Source organism: Sceloporus occidentalis, unplaced genomic scaffold, assembly GCF_023333645.1.
Source record: "Sceloporus occidentalis isolate IW3139 unplaced genomic scaffold, rSceOcc1.0.p SCAF_50, whole genome shotgun sequence".
Classification (NCBI taxonomy): domain Eukaryota; kingdom Metazoa; phylum Chordata; class Lepidosauria; order Squamata; family Phrynosomatidae; genus Sceloporus; species Sceloporus occidentalis.
The window spans coordinates 5,983,559-6,002,615 of record NW_028317030.1 but is presented as its reverse complement, the minus strand read 5'-3'; the positions used below and the strand labels follow the sequence as shown (position 1 = coordinate 6,002,615).

The following is a 19,057-nucleotide window of genomic DNA, read 5'->3' as shown; positions in this document are numbered from 1 at the left end:
GAGTAATGACGAGTAAACGAGTCTCATACTTCCTCTGCGTGTCGATCGTCGCGTCGGACTGAAATGTAACGAATAAATCATGAGTTCTCGGAATGGTCCACACGCACGCCTGTGATTTATATTTTAATGGCCAGATATCCTCGGTGGCAGCAGTAATTTTCCAGTCTCTTCCTTGGGCTTTCTTGACGTGACTGTCACCGAGTTCACCAGGTTCACGGAGCAGCGGCTGCCAATTCCCGTAATTAAGAGGGGAGGACTAAACGCTCCCTTCCCTGGAGAGAGGTCAACGAGAAAACGTTCGATCTAACCCAGAATGCAACGTTTACAGTTCTTTGCCTTTTTTTCTAATGGCCGTCAGTGATGGTGAGCGGTTTGGAAAAGAGTGGAGTTTCGGCACATTTTTGCGTTCATTGATGGTCTTATGAGAGTTACCATGGAAACAGGAAAACAAAATATAAATTGTCCTTGGTACCTACTTAAAGGGGCGTTCTAAAGTGTCTAAACAAAAATGCATATTAAAGTACTTTGTGAGGATGGTAATATGTATTCTTATAAAACCAAAAAAACACTTACCTGGCGGTGTAGCTGCAGCAGCTGCTCTCCTCCTCTCCGGTCCAACAATTCTTGCCATTGATTAGCTAATTGAAATCAATAGGAGCACGAAATGCGCATGTTCAGTGGGGTCTGGTTTAACCCCCTGAATATCTCACATAAGCAACGGTTTATGGAGCAGAATGTAGTGAAAACTGGTAAGTGCTGAGCAGATGTCCTCAGTTATTAATACAGCGCTGGGGGGTATATTACTGTATACAGCGCTGGGGGGTATATTACTGTATACAGAGCTGGGGGGTTATATTACTGTATACAGCGCTGGGGGGTATATTACTGTATACAGAGCTGGGGGGTTATATTACTGTATACAGCGCTGGGGGTTATATTACTGTATACAGCGCTGGGGGGTATATTACTGTATACAGAGCTGGGGGGTTATATTACTGTATACAGCGCTGGGGGTTATATTACTGTATACAGCGCTGGGGGGTATATTACTGTATACAGAGCTGGGGGGTTATATTACTGTATACAGCGCTGGGGGTTATATTACTGTATACAGCGCTGGGGGTTATATTACTGTATACAGCGCTGGGGGGTTATATTACTGTATACAGCACTGGGGGTTATATTACTTTATACAGCGCTGGGGTTATATTACTGTATACAGCGCTGGGGGTTATATTACTGTATACAGCGCTGGGGGGTTATATTACTGTATACAGCCCTGGGGGTTATATTACTGTATACAGCGCTGGGGGTTATATTACTGTATACAGCGCTGGGGGGTTATATTACTGTATACAGCGCTGGGGGTTATATTACTGTATACAGCGCTGGGGGTTATATTACTTTATACAGCGCTGGGGAGTTATTACTGTATACAGCACTGGGGGGTTATATTACTGTATACAGCGCTGGGGGTTATATTACTGTATACAGCGCTGGGGGTTATATTACTGTATACAGCGGTGGGGGGTATATTACTGCATACAGCGCTGGGGGTGTTATTACTGTATACAGCGCTGGGGGTTATATTACTGTATACAGCGCTGGGGGTTATATTACTGTATACAGCGCTGGGGGTTATTACTGTATACAGCGCTGGGGTTAGATTACTGTATACAGTGCTGGGGGTTATTACTGTATACAGTGCTGGGGGTTATATTACTGTATACAGTGCTGGGGGGTTATTACTGTATACAGTGCTGGGGGTTATAAAACTGTATACAGCGCTTAGGTTATATTACTGTATACAGCGCTGGGGGTTATATTATTATATACAGCGCTGGGGGTTATATTATTATATACAGCGCTGGGGGTTATATTATTATATACAGCGCTGGGGGTTACTGTATACAGTACAGGATACTTTTTTCCCCTACTGGATTTCTCCTTTTAAACAAGGAAGGAAATCTATCTGTTAGGAGAAACGCATTAAAGTCTACAGTTAGAGGGTTATAGACTCCGATACAATGGAATAAACGTGGTATTGAGAGGGTGGTGAATAGAAGTAAAAGTTGTAAAGATAATGGAGAGTTTTTTCATGCGATTTTTAAAAATATGTTTTGCCAACGTTTGATTTTTCAAAATATTTAATTTTCCAATATTCTGGAGGTCTTATGAGGGTCCTGATTATAAAACTATTATTTTAAATATTTTTCCCAAAATAATCATATCAGGCATCAGTATAATGTGATTTAAGTCTATAATCTAAAATCAGTAATTTCTGGGATATATCAGTTCAGCATATAATAATCTATAATAGTCATTTCAGCCATAAAATATTATATGTCAACAAAATAAACATCAACAAAATTACATTTATTGACTTTTTTTTTACATGGAAGGCAATAATTTGTTGGGGAAAGTTTTGTTGCAGTTGGGATTTAACAAGTGGTATGTTTTAATTTAAAAAAAAATAATTTTTTTAACTTTGCGAAAGATCGAACAGCAATCCTTGCATACATTTCAGATAAATTTGATAAAAAAGTAATATATTGACCCTGATTAACAATCTTTGTGTTTTCCCTGTACAATCTATATTATTATTATTTATTGTTTTATATAGCTCCATCATATTCCATAGCGCTGTACAATGGGTACACAGGACATTACAAGTAGTATATAACATAACAATTTGACTTACAGAACAACAAGTGGAGGGCCCTGCTCCCAGGAGCTTACAATCTAAAGAATTAATTTTCAATTGTTTGTGATAGATTTTTCTCCAGGATTGAATACAGCCTAATATTTAATATTTCACTTCCAATAATTTTGTTCAATACTGGCTTTTGTCATATTTTTTATTCTCTTTATTTTTTAAGATTAAATGCATTTTATAAAAATCCTTTTTATAGACAAAATATGTGTCCACATTCCGCTACTGTTAATGCAAATATTCTTAACTGTTTGTATTATTTATTTTATTCTTAAATAATTTAAAACCATTCTAAGCTGTGTTCAAGATAGAATCCATGGAATTGCGGATTATTTTAGCACTTAATAAATAAAGAATAGTAATTAGTAATAGTTAGCTGCAATATTTATGTAGGTCTAAATATATATATATATTATATATATAATTTATTTTTTTAATAGCCCAATCTTTAGAAAAAATATACATTTAAAATATACATATTCTAGTATATTTAATCTTTTATACATAAAAAATGTTTTACAAAAAAGTAAAGAAGCTAAACTATACTAATTTTGTTTTTTGAATATATATAACAAGTTTTTTTATCTTTATATTTAGTAAGAGGTTCTTGTGCCTTGTCTTCAAATTTCTATTCATTATTTACTAATATTTTATAGAGTAATAAAGCTTTTGAATTTTAAAGAATTTATATTTATCTTGAGATACGAATAGAATTTAGTTATTTTATAATTACTGTTCCCAGAAGGAACAGCTTGATCCATTCTGTAATGTAATAAAAGGGGAGAAAAACTATGAAAAAAGGGCATTTGCATTAGAATAATGCAAATAAAATAGTAAACAAACATATAAAAATGTCAGTGTGCTAAATTTCACAAACCCTTAAAAAAAAAATGAAAATAAATAATTTCCTTTTAATAATATTTTTTTTATTCTAATTTATACATAGCATACAGTCACAAAAAAAAAAGTGAAACGATCCTGCTTCGAGTTCGTTTTAAATCTCTGCGCCCCTTCACTTATTAAAATTTTGTTAGATTATTTTTTTTTTACATTAATTTAAATATACAAACGTTTAAGTATTTTATCCAACTTTTTGAGCTATTTTGCATTTTTTCTTATAAACTCAAGCTGGCTCCTAAATTATTTTGAAGTCTTCAATTTTATATAAATCTGACCCAAATAGCTGGAAAAGTCTTTTTTAAAAAAAATAAAATATTATATCTATGTATGATAATTAAATGGGACAGAATAACCAGGGATCTGCTTTATATCAACTTCCAAGTAATAATTCTAGTAATTTGAGTTCTACTAATTAACAAAAAAAAAACCTATATTAATTCTGGTAAAAAAAATACTGTTTTTAATTGTAAGCGGTCATTATTATTGCCGTCACTGTATGTACGTGCGAATGGCTTAGTAGTGGGAGAGGTCACCGGGCTGAGGCTGAAACTCCATGGAGTGGTTATTGGGTTGCGCCCCCTGGTGGAGAGTCAGCGTAAACTCTCTGCCAGGGTCAGCGCGTTCAATGTTCTGGCCTCGGGCCACACAGTAACGAGGCTGTTGATTATCAGGTAGTTACAGAGGTGTGCCAGATTCCGAGCCAAATGTGTGCAAGATGAGTGAAACCAACCAATAAATAAAAGATTTGCATGGCGTAATGAAAGAAATGCGCTTAAATCATTTTGGAGAAAACCAAAGGTGTCAAACTCCAGGCCTCGAGAGCCAAAATCAGGCCAGATTTTCTGGATATCCCAACTTGAACACTGGCTGCTCAACCAAAAACAGATTGAATCGCTCGTGCTCAAAGCAAGGATTTACCGAAACCCTGGTATGTTTGTGGCCCTCGGGCCTGGATTTTGACACCCAGGTTTGGATGGCATTACATTACAATAAAAAGTATCAGCTGTTGGAATTGCATTACCCTTTTCTGATATCATTTAATATCGGTTTACATAAATCACAGTTGTGACAGCAAATGGTTAACAGGGTCATACTCAGAATAGGGCGCCATCTAGTGTACACCGACAGTATGACCGTGCTATCTCATAATTAAATTATTACTATTATTTATGAAATGCTGTACAATATATCGATGTATAGATAATATAAGACACATACAGATGTAACAGGAGGACCCGCCCCATGAGCTGGCAATCTAGCCTTATGATATTTTCATTATGATGGCCCCGTTCATGAGTCGTTGTTTTAAGGATCTTTATTAAACCCATTTGGATGGCACCATCATCACGATGCCATCTCCATCCATACATTGCGTGGACAAACTGTACAAGCCAACCATAAAAGTAACATTTCAGAAAAAACATTAAGTGTTTTGTGTGTTTGCTCATGAAGCGGGTATGAGACGGAGCCAAAACACCGGCCGGTGGCTACTTCAGAGGTTTTGAAGATGCTTCAAGATTAGACTTGTCCTTCATGTCACTTTTGTTGAGAAGATTCTAATACCGATCGTCCGTATTTCCTCCTTTTGTATTCGATTGGCTGCTCCTTGGACATTGTCACCAAAGTTCTCATCTTAAAAGCGCCAACTCCAGCTCTGGCCACTTAATGTGGGTTCTTTTGGCTGAGAGTGACATGAGCATGTGCTGGTTACCTTGAAGATCCAAAGCTCTTGCTTCATAATTGAACACCAGATACCCAAAGTTCTCCCGACTTTTTCTTCAGTCTTGGTGGGATTCTGACTTTTAGATGTCCAACAAACCATGGAATCCATGGAAATTGTCAGCCATTGTTTTTTGGGATCTCAAAATGTCTGGCTTGGAGGAGAAGAGAAGAGAAGAGTCAGGGTGAGATAGAAACATTTAAATACATAAAGTAATTTAACAAAGTACAGGAGGGAAGTTTATTTATAAGAGGAGAAATGTTAGAACAAGAGACCGGAATCTAAAACTTGTGGGTCAGAGGCTTAGATGGAATGTAAGGAAGTTTTACTTTACTGAGAGGGTGGTAGATAAGTGGAGCAGACTCCCAGCAGAAGTGGTAGAGGCTAATACAGTGAGGGTATTAAACATACATGGGATAGACATACGGCTCCTGAATCTAAGACGAGACCAACGACTGATTAAGGTTTGAGTCTTTACAGCAGGAGAAACAGCCGACTAGACGGGGGCCGAATGGGGCCGATCTGCCGACAGATACTATGATTCTATTCTATGTAATGCAGAATGGCATACGGCTTCTGTAAAATATATTATTATGTATTCACTACATAATCTCAACTGGATTATTTATTTCATTCAGGTGCAGTACAGGTGTATACATCATCTTAATTCAACAATGAGACACCATCATAGCTCCAATGTGTCCCCATTTAAGAGGGACAGTCCCTATTGGGAACCCAAATCCTTCTATCCTCCTCAAATCTGTTTTTTCTTTCCTCTTTTCTAGCCGCCCCTATTTGTGTATAAAAACAGCACAACATGAGTTTGATTTTTTTTTAATATGAAAATGGCCACAATGGAGATTTGTTTTTTTGGGGGGGTAGGTTTTTCTTTAAGGGCTTCTGAAGACCCTTGAAAACTCCAGTGGTCTCCTGAAGATCCAGCTCTCCCACGGGTCTTTTGGCCGAGGAGAGAAGGAAGAGATCTCGTCATGTCCCTTAAGGGAGTGCAACTCAAGAAGATGGAAGATTTGGGGGGGCCTGATGTTTCCCCATTTTTCCCTACTTCTCTTCATTGCAAACTTGGACTTTAATTGTAAAATCAACATAAAAAAATAAAACGCTATTACTGGGTTAAGGGCACAAAAAAAAAGTCAGCAACTTCTCAAGGCATGAGACGTTCATTCATGCTGCCTGTTTCACCTGTGCGCAAGCAGGTACACCCCAAAACTTTGATATAAGATTTAACTCATTGCAATAACACATCAACTAAGACGTGAAAGAGAGATATATATATATATCCCTATTGTGAGATAGCACGCTAGATCTTTTTAAATTAACACTTTCAGCACCAGAGAGTCAATGCAAGAATCGCAAGATGGTCAAAAGGGAGCTACAATGTACAGTATAATAAATCACTTTATGGTTTAAAAGGGTCACCAGCGTTCATTCACACGCACAGATTTTCCTCCAGCAACCTCCTTTTTAATTTATTACAAATTAGTAACATTAACTAATATTTTAACATTTATGACACTTGTGAAACTTTTACATCTTGTTCCAATTTATAGCCTAACCTGAATAATTATTGTAAACCACAATATCTAGGCTTTAATTCTACATTTAAATTTTTTTATTTTTTTTAAATGTGAAATCAGCACCTGCAAAAAAAATATATATATAAAAATAATATATTTCTAATAAATAATTTTTCCATTTTTTTTTAAAGAATTTAGAACAATTTAAATATATTGATTTGAAACGTATTATCCTTGTTAATATGAAGAAGAATGGTGATAAAATCATCTTGGACTACACATTTTTGTCTGCATTTTTTATTACCTTTTTAAAAAATGATGTGTTTCTTTCTTTTTAAACATTGAATTTGTTTTATTTTTTTTTTCTGGCACTAAGAGTACAGAGAAGAGAATGGGTGGTGGTGGGGGGGGTATAAATTTGCAGTTTAGCCCTTTTTTTTACTTTCTCGCCCTTTTTTTGTGTTTTTTTTTCTTTCTACCCCACCCCCAACTGCCCTCCAGCTAAACAGACCACTCTATCACCTGACCATTTAATATTTACCCCCACCTTGTGTTTGCTTCTAAACAGACCTCCTATCTCTTTAATTCAGGTAGGAGGTGTTCTTTCTCAGGTACGAGATCCCAGCCTCTCTAGGTAATTATACCATTGGAAGAAACTCGCTTTTAAAGGGTTATATTTAGGGCATAGATCCTTGTGAATATAAGAAGCGAGCGTGGATGTTTTTCTCGTTCATTCGCTGGCATGCCAGTCTGAAAAGCAAGTACAGCGTAAAGCAGAGCACTTTATAGACTTTATTTTCCCAGATTAAATGAAAAATTGGCACGGCCAGAACTTTTTAACGCTATTTTCCCCCATTTAAGTTCCTATTTAAAATGCAACAGATTTTTTATTTTTTTTTTAACATTTATTTATAGATTTTTGCTTCACTTTTTTTTTCTTTTTTTTTTTTTTAGTCCGAGCGAGAATTTGAATTAAAAAATACGTTTTTTGCAGAGGATTCTGAGGATTTTAAATACAGCAATGGATTTTTAGAGACTGGTTTAGAGATTTATTTTTTTTTAATCATTATTCTGGCTTAGAATTTGTGTTTAGAACTTCTGTACGTTTTTAGAATATATATTTTTAAGGATTCGTAATTTAATTTAATTTTAGAGTTTTTGTTTGGCTGCGGCTATGGGGCTTTTTTACTGCAATAAGGGTAGCGGCGGTCCAAATAATATCTGGAACGGCATTAAGAGCCAAATTCAGAGCCATGCACCGGATTGCCTGGAACTGGATGAAATCCACATGCTGCAGCAGAAGAGGTGAGCGCATTTATTCATATGGGTGTTTATAAATAAATAAATGTGTATGGGTGTTTATATATATATATATATATATATATATATATATATAATGTATATGTCAGTGTTATCTGTCTCGTGAACCGAGAAGATACTTTTGTGTGAATCCCTATGGTATGCCATGCATTGTGCTTTAGATGCGTTTGCCTTGGGGCGCAGGCCAGCCTATTGTGTTGCTAAAGGAAGAGGGAAGGTGTTCCTGGAATGTTGTAAAAGGTTTTTGTATCTGTCTCTTAAAGATAGCATCGCGGCTCTTGGTTTGCGAACACGTACTTGGTGCTCCAAAGAGCGGTTTTGGGGAAATTGGGTGACCTGCCGTTTTTTGAGACCCTCTTATGTACAGCTTTTAGAATGGGTTAATCCTGGGTTCATTGTGAGGAAGCACCTTAATAAAGCAGAGAAGGGACACTTCCCCCAAAATAATTTGGGTTCCTCTGATGGCCCCTCTATTGTCAACATCTTACTATGTAACTAACTGCTTGGTGTTATGGTACTTGGACTCATCTCGTGGTCACTAGGACCAGGACTAGATGGCCGACGCGTGTGGTAGGTGGACTGTGTGTAGAGTTAGACTTTTCTGGAGGTATGAAATTATTTGGGGTTTGTAATGAGAGGGTCTTCTCACCTACATAATCCTTTTTTTTTTTTTTTTTTTTTTTTCTTCTGCATGGGGTATTGACCTTCGCCAGATTTCTCATGTTCTTCTTCCTCCCGTGTCATAAGTCCCCCAAATAATAATTGATACAGTAAACAAAGTGTAATGATTGTGGGACAAGATTCTATCTACCATAAACACTCATTTGTTACATAGTTGTGGACACAATGAATGCACTGCAATGGAGATGTCATCGGATGGAACCATAAATTTAAGTTCATTAGAGTGGAATAATGACGTGTTTTTGGTTTTGAAAGTCGGGTCCTAGGTGCTCGGTCTCATTAGGTGACATAGAATGGAAAAATGTTGTGTGTTTCTGCCGCGTATAATGCTCTGCCTCTCCTGTCCAACGATGGCCCTATATATTATAGACCACTGGTGGACACCTCCGGTCCTCGAGCACCACCGAAAATCCAGGAATTCTGTGATTTCTGTGCTCGGGCTGGGATATCCTAAAACTATTTGTGGACTGGAATTTTGAACCATTGTTATAGACCTCAATAGTCCTCTTATCACCCACCTGAGACAATGAAAGAACTTCTCTTGTTGTTCACGTACAGAGACTCGCATTCCTACAGCAATGGCAAGCTGCTATCGCTGTGAAGGGATAGCGCTATTTTATGGATTCTAGAATATAATAAAAGTTATGGGTTGATTGCCTCCAGTTATTCAGATGGCTGTAAAGATAAGTGTGCGAAGTTAGGAAAAGTGAAAGTTTAAAGAGCTCTGCACAGAAGCAATTACCTGTGTCTGTGTGTGAGAGAGAACAATAAGGAGTCTCCAGAGAAAACCCAGGCTTTTTGAGGACACATCTTTGAGAGCCAAGTGACAAATCCCTAACCTTTCCGACCTTACGCGTTGTGCTATGTTGAAGAGTGTACTTGTTTTTTTTCCTGCACTGCAGAGCTTACGGTCTACGAGTGGGATATGCCAAAGGCAGCGAGTATCCCGGTCACTTAGTTGGGCTTCCTGTAAGAAGTTACTTTGTATTTAAGTAAATTGTGACACTTAAGGCAGAAGACCATGCAGAAGTCTGCAGTACTTTTTCATTGGCCGTCCAAACACAAATTTGGTTCGCTATTCACCACCTGGCTGTCTCCTAATGTCAAGGGTTAATTCTCTAAAAACTTCCAGCCTGTGCATCCTAAATTAAAGTTGCTTTGGCAACTTGGCATCGTTGATCACATGTCAAACCATCGTACTTTGTGGATGTTCTGGAAAGAATCGAGAGAAAATGGTTCTCTGGACCCGCTCTCTTTAAAAGTATCACAAGCTTGTTGTTGTTGTTGGGTTTTATGTGAAGGATTACAGATGACTATGGTTCATAATTTATGGAGGGTAGGTGATAAAATTCCTCACTGCTCTGAACCGGTTCGTAAGATTTAATGGTTTAGGTTTTTGGTGGTTCTGTGCCAAACCCATGTTTTCTTATTCCCTTCTCTTTGGTCATATGTGACTTTATTTATTTATTTTTTTTAAACTTTTTCCTTTTGATTTCCTTAACTTGCTTTTAAAAATTATATAGAAGGCAGAGCCTGTCCCCTCTCCTAATTTACATGTCATGTTGGTTCCATTGAGCGTAACTTGAGAAGTCCTCTACTCGCCAGTTGTAGCAATCACTTGCTTTGTCCAGGATACTATCAATTTCTGGACCCCCAACCACCACCACTGGGCTGCTATTCCCAGGCCTAGCAATATTTGATAGAAGACAAGTAACTTGAAGAGTACAGGAGCAGATGATTGTTTTAAAGCTTGGTGTCCCTGAGCCCGGTATAAGACGTATGTGTAAAGATTAAGGGGCCCCTATATTTAACAGCAATGCTGTCCTTAAGAAATAAAAAATAAAAGAAAGCCTAAAACTTTTCCTTAAGTTCTAATAAATATATATATATATATATATATATATATATATATATATATATATATATATATTTTTAATTTTTTTAGTTTTCATTTTTAGGACCCAAATCCTTCTGTCTTCCTTTCATCTCCTGATGCCTTTTTACTGTATTCATTTTGTATAGAGACGTTCTGGTTGTTAAGCAACTTAATCTATTTCAATTCGACTCATCCTTTGACTTGTCGTTGGGGATTTAAGCAGCATTTGGGGAAAAAAAAATAAATAAATAAATAAATAAATAAATAAAACGGATATGGCGGTATTGGTCCAAGAGACGATGGCGTCTTTAGTTGAAGGTGATGGCTGTTATTGGGCCGACATTGATAAAGATGTGAAGCTGCAAGCTTTCAGAACCCTAGAGTTCCTTTTTTTAGATGACCAAAAGGAAAATGTCTTCATTCCATCCAAAGAAGACGCCTCCAGATGCTTCAAAAATCTTTGTACCTAAAGCTGAGCTTCACGCCTTCAACAGAGCCTCCGATCTGTAAAGGGTCGAAGCTGATGACTTTTATTCCACCCCCATGGAATGTCCTCAATTTAGACTTGAAAGTGCGGAGCTTAGCTTTACGTACAAAGACTTTCAGGACCTTTTGGAAAAGAGATGAGACCTCTGAGGTCTTCTCTTGGACCAAAAATGGTGGGCGAACAAAGAGGGTTTGGAGGGGTCTTATCGCGGTAGCTGCTATGTAATTCTGTGTGTTTTAGTCCAACACGGAGAGAGATTTTAAACTAGTTCCAAATTTCACTCTACTCATTACCTCAACCTATAATCTCTTCTGTAACACACTGACCTCTAATTATTTAATTTATTACATGAATAACTTTTCCATACTCTAGCGGGAGGGTGCGACCTGCCGATCGGTGTAGTATTTAAATCTTTCCAAACCTAGTGACATACGTTCTTCTGTCGTCAGAAGTTGGAGCCGTGAACAGAATATTATTAATGATATAGATTTCTATGTAAATATTCTCTTCTGTACGATACAAATTATAATTCCGTTCCCCATCTGAATTAAGCAACCGGAAAAGACCGGAACTTTGATAACGCCTCCTTGACATGGAGCATACCCTACGTAGAGAAGTCTTAATAAGATGAGAATACTAAAAATGATTTATTTCAGCTAAAAATGTTCACCTTGAGGCCAAAGTAAAGCTGTTGTGGAATTGTATCTATACTTATTGATAAGAATTATGTTCCTCGCAGAATTGATGACTCTCCCTTACTTCTCGCTGCCAAAGAGAGCGACGTTGGCGCGATCAGGAAACTGTTGGATTGTCCATCTACTGACCTACACATGCGAGGTATGATCTTCTTTGAAGGCCACGCAGAAGAACGTGATACGTTTGAGATCCTAGGATTCCAACACAAAAAGTGTTACTTGAAAGATATTCAAGGAGTCGGTTCTAGAAAAACTGACAGATCTAAGGGAAACTTTCTTTAGATTTTGTCATAGTGATGACATCATAGTTATGTAGCAGCTGCTTTTGCCCTTAACAATGCGAAGCTCAACATTCTAAAAGCGAAGAAAAATGTTAACCAACATTCTTGTCCTACAAGAATCTTACTGACTTTTTTGTGAGATTCCATTATATTTTGTATAAATACAAGTCATGACTTGCACATTTTAATATAATTAACGGAACATAACGAGGTCACAAATAGGGTCTGCTAGATGAATAATCGTATATGAATGGCGTTCGTGGCGTGTATCGGTGTGTTGGATCTTCTGTATTAAACCAATGTGTCTTCAGGTGCGGTGGGAGAGACCGCCCTACACGTGGCCGCGTTGTATGATAATTTGGAGGTAGCGCGGATCTTGATCGAAGAAGCCCCTGATCTCATCAATCAGCCGATCACCTCTGATCTTTATGAAGGTGAGGCCTGGTTTTTATTTTCAGTAAGTTGAAGACCCTGGCTGCAGGATTTTATTCTCCTATTCCGTAAACCTTTCGAAACCTCCCGCTCTCCATTCTCGTCCTTTTTTTAATGCATTGTCTTCTTATAGGGCAGACAGCGCTTCACATCGCAGCCGTCAATCAGAACATGAATCTGGTGAAGCTGCTGATCGAAGAAGGCGCCGATGTCTGCTCTCCTCGGGCCACCGGAAGCTTCTTTGCCTACAGTGAAGAAAATCTCTTTTACTTCGGTGAGTGCCCGCTGCTTGCTCCAAAGGCGAGGAAACTGTCATCGTGATCCTATTTGCCATATTTCTTTATAAAACTAATGACAGGGGTAGCCTCGACTCTCGGGCTAGGTCGTCCTAGATAACACCCCCCAATAAAAACACAGACACCAAATGTGGGATGATTAAAGGCCACAGCCGATTTATTAAACGTCATTGCCACGCAAGCTGTAAACATAAAAAGGTGCATTAACACGGCAATGACCCAAATACCATAAACACCCGTAAGCTTGCCAGGACCAACCGGGGCCGAACCGTAAGCATAACCTTATGGGAGGGCATACCATGATGCCCCTCCCCCACCTGAGGTTCCAGCAACCGCCCAGCCAGGAACCTCCCACCGACCTTGAACACCAGTGGCAATAACTACATAACACCCCCCGGCAACCTGGCAAGCTACCGCCCCCCGGCTGTGACAAAAACCTGAAACAAAACAAAGAAAATTAGTAACAAGGTCACACAACCACGTGAAACATCACAAAATAAAGGGAGGGAGGGTGGGACAAACACACCGGGTAGGCTGGCACAACAAAAAGCTCTGAACCCCCTTTAGACCCATCCTTATATACCCCCTTTCACTTCCTCCCCCTGCCCACTGAACTTTCTTTGAGCCCCTGACCCACGGACTATGTGGGCATCAGTATTATGGTAACAAACTATTCATCCCATCTTGCCTGCTTTTACTGTAAAGACTCAGACCTTAATCAGTCATTGGTCTCGTCTTCGATTCAGGAGCCGTATGTCTATCCCATGCATGTTTAATACCCTCACTGTATTAGCCTCTACCACCTCTGCTGGGAGGCTGTTCCATTTATATACCACCCTCTCAGTAAAGTAAAATTTCCTTCCATTCCATCGAAATCTCTGACCCTCTAGTGTTAGAGTCCCGTCTTTTGTTGTAATATTTCTCCTCCTTTTTAAATAAACTTTCCCCCCTGTACCTTTATTGAACCCCTTTTCGTATTTAATCAGAACCCCCCTCTCTTCTCTCCTACTTTTTACTCGTTTATTTAGCCTGTCATCTTCTCTTACAGGTGAACACGTCCTGACCTTTGCTGCGTGTGTAGGAAACGAGGGGATCGTTCGGCTTCTCATAGCAAGCGGTGCCGATATTCGAGCCCAGGACTCCTACGGTGTGTTATGGGAGGAAAAAAATATATAATTTCGATATAATGACCGCCCTAAATAGCATGAACCTCATTTAATGGTTAGAATGTACTATTATGTCCCAAAACGAATGCTAAAATATGTCCCACTACCTGTCCCAGTGCAGGGGGCTTCCTCTCAACCTTGGCAGCCAAATGGGATCCAACGAGAGCCGGCCATGTTGTCGCACAAAACGCATTTGGCCGTGAAATGTTTATTTTTCTCACTTTTCCCGCTTACAGGCAACACAGTACTCCATATTCTTGCCCTTCAGCCTAACCAGACCTACTCCTGCCAGATGTTTGACCTCATCGCGTCCTACGACCAAGGAGAAGGCGAGGAACGTCTTGAGATGGTCCCGAATCACATGGGGCTCACCGTTTTCAAACTGGCCGCTGCCCAAGGGAACGCCGTGGTGAGTTCTCAATCCCCGCGCGACCCTCCGGCGTTTCGTTCTCGTGCCGATTCTGTTGTGAAATTTGTTCTCGAGCCGAGGCACTGAGATCGTTCGTTAGACCGGGTATCCTGACGCTGCCGGTTATATTTTATCTTGACACGGTAGTTATTAGCTGGCGATACAATCTAGATGTGATTCGTAACTCGTAATCCAATTTTGGTAATTATTACCTTTCATCGGTTTTCTGCTCTAATACGGCTTCCATGAAGAGCAGGTTTTGCAATCTAGCGTCATACCATCCAGCACACTCCATATATCACTCACGGCGATAACCGCCTGGTAATTTTCCAACGTTTTCAAAGTAAATCGGACTTCTGTTATTGGGGGGGGGATTCTCCAGTGCTGTATACCTGGTTTTACCTCATTTTGTTCCAATAAACTCCCTTTATCAGCAGACCTGGAGGCGGCCGTTGCTGTCAGTCATGTGATATTTTGGGTGACTTTCCCGGCTCAATCACCACACTGAGCTGATGCTTTATGGCAATGCTAATGAAGTCCGTACCTCCATAGACTTTCATTAGTCCGGTGGTCAGACTGGGTGATTAAGACTAAGCCATTCTATTCTTTCCCCACAGACAGTATAACAAGCAGTTAGGGTGATTGTCTAGTAGATTGGGCAAGAACACATGGCCAATATATTATTTATATAGCAATTATATATCTATAATTATCTGATACTAGTAATAAACAAAGGTGGGACTTCCCCTTTAATTATTGTGTATTTTTTGTGTGTGTGTACATGCGTTAATCCTTCTTTCTTTTTGGTGTATCTTCACATGAAGATGTTCCAGCATCTGATACAGAAACGCAAAAGGATCCAATGGACGTTTGGTCCCATTTGCTCAACTTTGTACGACCTGTCGGGAATTGACTCGTGGGGTGAGGAGCAATCTATACTAGAGCTTGTGGTGTCTTCCAAAAAAAGAGCGGTGTGTGTTCCATTTATTTTATTTTCTTCTCTGTTCCAATTTTTTTTTGTAAAACTTCTTACTCCCGCATTCTCTCTTTTCCAGGCTCGGCAAATCCTTGACCTGACCCCCGTGAAGGAGCTCGTCAGTCTGAAATGGCGAAGCTGCGGCCGCCCGTACTTCTGGTTCTTGGCGGCCTTGTACGTGATGTACATGATCTGCGTGACCATGTGCTGTATCTACAGACCCCTCAAGCCGGTCTCTGACAAGTCAAACAACTCGCGTCACATCACGATCCTCATGCAGAGGCCTCTAAATGTAAGCGATCAAAAAGAAACCCGTTCGGGTTTTGTTGCAAAGTGGCAATTTTGTGATCCGCCATATTGTGTGTCTTTCATAGGAGGCGTATACAGAGTACGAAGACGAACTGAGGCTGGTTGGAGAGTTAATCAGCGTCATTGGAGCCATCGTTATCTTGCTTCTCCTTGTAAGCAGTATTTTCCAATTTATTTTGCTTGTTTTGGCATATTTTGTCTTGCTTCCATTAATTAATTATGCTTTTATTGTTTCTTAGATCCCAGACCTCCTTCGTGTTGGCGCCACCAGATATTTTGGGCAGACTGTTCTTGGAGGACCTTTTCATATAATCATGTGAGTCCTTTGTGAGTCCTTAACTTCTCTTCTTCGTCTTGGGACCAAACTACCCACTTTCTCATTGTTACATTTCTGGATTCCATGGGTATATATTGTACTTCCTGGCATTCTCTCCTCGATCTAGTATGTAGCAGGAGATCCACCTCGTATGGGCAATGCACCTTGTAGCCAATATGATATCTTTACTCATAGTTAATGAGGGATGGTAAATTACACTCTTAATCACAAAAGTAGTGACACAATTCTACGGGTAACCATTTCCACATACTTTTGCACCCGTTTTACTTCAGTGGACGTTATTATGGAACTACAGAAAACACAAGGTTTCTCCAGTAGCTTCTAGTTGGGGTTGCTAAATCCAGGTGACGCGCCACATTGTAACCAGCTCCTTATGTCTCTGCACAGAATTGTTTTTGCCTGCATGGTGATGGCTGCGTTGGTGATGAGGGTAACAAACAGCGATGGAGAAGTTGCCCCCATGTCTATTGCTCTCGTGCTTGGCTGGTGCTATGTCATGTATTTCACAAGAGGCTTCCAGATGCTCGGACCTTTTACGATCATGATTCAGAAGGTATGAAAACCTAAACTGTGTCGTGTTTTAATCCGATGCATTTGTTAAAGTTACTAACATTTTATATTTGCATTTTTATTTAGATGATTTTTGGGGATCTCTTGCGGTTTTGTTGGCTCATGGCTGTTGTCATTCTTGGTTTTGGAGCGGGTAAGCGGCTGCCTCTCTTCTCTGTAAAATGTCTAATAAAATAATAACAATTATTAAAAATAAGTATCTGATTTCAAACTCTATATTTTCTATAATGCTCATGGTTTTGTTTTGTTTTTTTTCTCCTCTCTAGCATTCTATGTGATCTTCCAGATGGAGGATCCCGATCAGCTGGGCCATTTCATGACTTACCCCATGTCCCTATTCAGCACTTTCGAGCTCTTCCTTACAATCATTGATGGACCCGCTAATTACGACGTGGACCTGCCGTTCATGTACAGTTTTATGTACTCTGCGTTTGCTATAATAGCAGCTTTGTTGATGCTTAACCTGCTGATCGCCATGATGGGAGACACTCACTGGAGGGTGGCGCATGAGCGAGACGAGCTGTGGCGGGCACAGGTGAATTTATTTCTTTATTGATCATGCATGTTCTGACTGTCTTGCCCCACAATGAGATCTGCACAAAGGTTTTTGCTTATTAATTGTGATAAGGCATGGCTTAAAGGCACTGCTGGCATGGCATGGAATGGACTAACAATTCTACACTGCACATATTGAGCAAATATTTGGCATAGAATTTGTTTTTAACTAAATTCTACATTGGAATGTTGGTGAATCTTCATTATCTTTGTCAGCTGGCTGGACCTTATCGATGAATTAGATACCCTACCGAGCTGTGGGCAGATTAACTCCTGTTTAAGGTTCTCAAGGTTTATTATTCCTCCGTCTCGATGCCTTAATAGATTATAAAATCATGAGAGGGCTCCCCCCTTTATCCTTCGGTGCCAGTAGGTCTCACTGTGCATTCATTTTTATTGTCAATTTTGTATATCGTCAGTTTTAAAGTTGCCGGTAATTTTTAAAGAGTTTGCAGTTTACTGTGACTTCTTCTTCTAATACATTTTATTTGTTTTTGACAGGTGGTAGCAACTACTATAATGCTGGAGAGGAAGATGCCAAAAGCCCTGTGGCCACGTTTGGGGATTTGTGGGAAGAATTATGGACTTGGAGACTGCTGGTTCCTCCGGTAAGAGTACAGACCGTATACCATAATACACTCTTAATCAGCTGATATCTAACATATTACTTGTAGTAGACGGATCGTAGACAAAAGATTTGACGTATTAAGCGCGGCATATAAATAACTGGGGTATTCCAAGATATATATTTTCTTCTTTCATGGTTAAGAACTTTTTAAGGAGCAGCCATGCCAATTCTTCCAGAGATGGGTGAAGCTGGCGTCCAAACGGCTCACCCCCTCTGGAGATGGATGGGAACAAAGAATCAGAAGAAGACCCCAGCCTTCCTATCATTTGCTTCATATTTAGTGCCTGTTGATCTGATAATATTCAATAAAATCTTGAGGCATGCTAAATTCATTATTTATTTATTTTTGTTCTCCAGAGTTGAAGAACGCAGGGACTTGGACAAGAGAAAGATCAAAAGCTACGTTGATGCTTTCCAGGCCGCCGACGAAGATGATGGCGGAGACCGGAAATCTCTAAAGCCAGATTCCACAGAAGACAAAGAAGAATCCTATCACCCGCGTGGCGCGAATCCACCGTCGTCAACGACCCCTCCTCTAGACCGCAAAGTATCCAGCAGGAGATCAAGTAAAGGATGGAACCTTCTCCGAAAGGCCTCTGTTGACCAACTACAAGGCAAAATTAATTACGCCCTAGACATTGATGAAGATGTATATGATGTGTGAGTTCTGAACCCAACCTGCCGTTGGTGGAAAGTCATTCCCAACTACCATTGTATTTATTAAACACCGCAGGGGTGTCTCGGGTTTGCCGTCCCTGGTATCTCCCAGTCGAGTGCCGAAGCTGCGCAATGGAGGTTCCTTCAGAGACTTGTGGAAGCCGAACCTATGTGAGGGAATCTCCTTTTTAGCATATTGAAATTCTGCCCACTCCTTCCTATACATGAGTAGTCAGAATGGAGAATCCCCACGGAGAATCTGCTAATCCCTTCCAAACCTCTAATTTAGTTTTTTAATCCTATACTGACGTGTATATTTAACGATGGCTTTCGAGCAACCTTGTACTCTATGGATTATTCTCCTTTTTACAAGAGCCAGGGACACAGTGTCTAATTCATAGCTAAAATAAACATTTTACACGCTTGAAGAGATTTAAATGCCGAAGAATGAATACTGCAACATTTGGGACGTTTGCCCTCCGCACAATGAAGCCACCCGGACGGCGCTTGCTAC

The 19,057-nt window shown here is 39.6% G+C and overlaps 1 protein-coding gene across 1 annotated transcript; it reads left to right on the top strand.

Moving 5' to 3' along the window:
* Positions 1-8,042: 8,042 nt before the first annotated feature.
* LOC149288766 (transient receptor potential cation channel subfamily V member 6-like) lies at positions 8,043-18,657 on the top strand. Its single transcript, XM_089491459.1, has 15 exons — positions 8,043-8,173; positions 11,972-12,069; positions 12,520-12,642; positions 12,774-12,914; positions 13,985-14,083; positions 14,339-14,511; positions 15,336-15,482; positions 15,567-15,779; positions 15,862-15,948; positions 16,036-16,112; positions 16,521-16,686; positions 16,770-16,836; positions 16,970-17,238; positions 17,760-17,866; positions 18,244-18,657. The coding sequence occupies exons 1-15, from the start codon at positions 8,043-8,045 to the stop codon at positions 18,548-18,550; spliced, it is 2,205 nt and encodes a 734-aa protein (XP_089347585.1). The 3' UTR covers positions 18,551-18,657.
* The last annotated feature ends 400 nt before the right edge of the window (positions 18,658-19,057 follow it).

Coding starts and splice junctions, on each gene's coding strand:
- LOC149288766 (XM_089491459.1), top strand. CDS start 8,043: ATGGGGCTTTTTTACTGCAATAAGGGTAGCGGCGGTCCAAATAATATC. Junction 15,780..15,861: donor TCATGCAGAGGCCTCTAAAT/GTAAGCGATCAA, acceptor TGTCTTTCATAG/GAGGCGTATACAGAGTACGA. Junction 17,239..17,759: donor ACGAGCTGTGGCGGGCACAG/GTGAATTTATTT, acceptor TGTTTTTGACAG/GTGGTAGCAACTACTATAAT.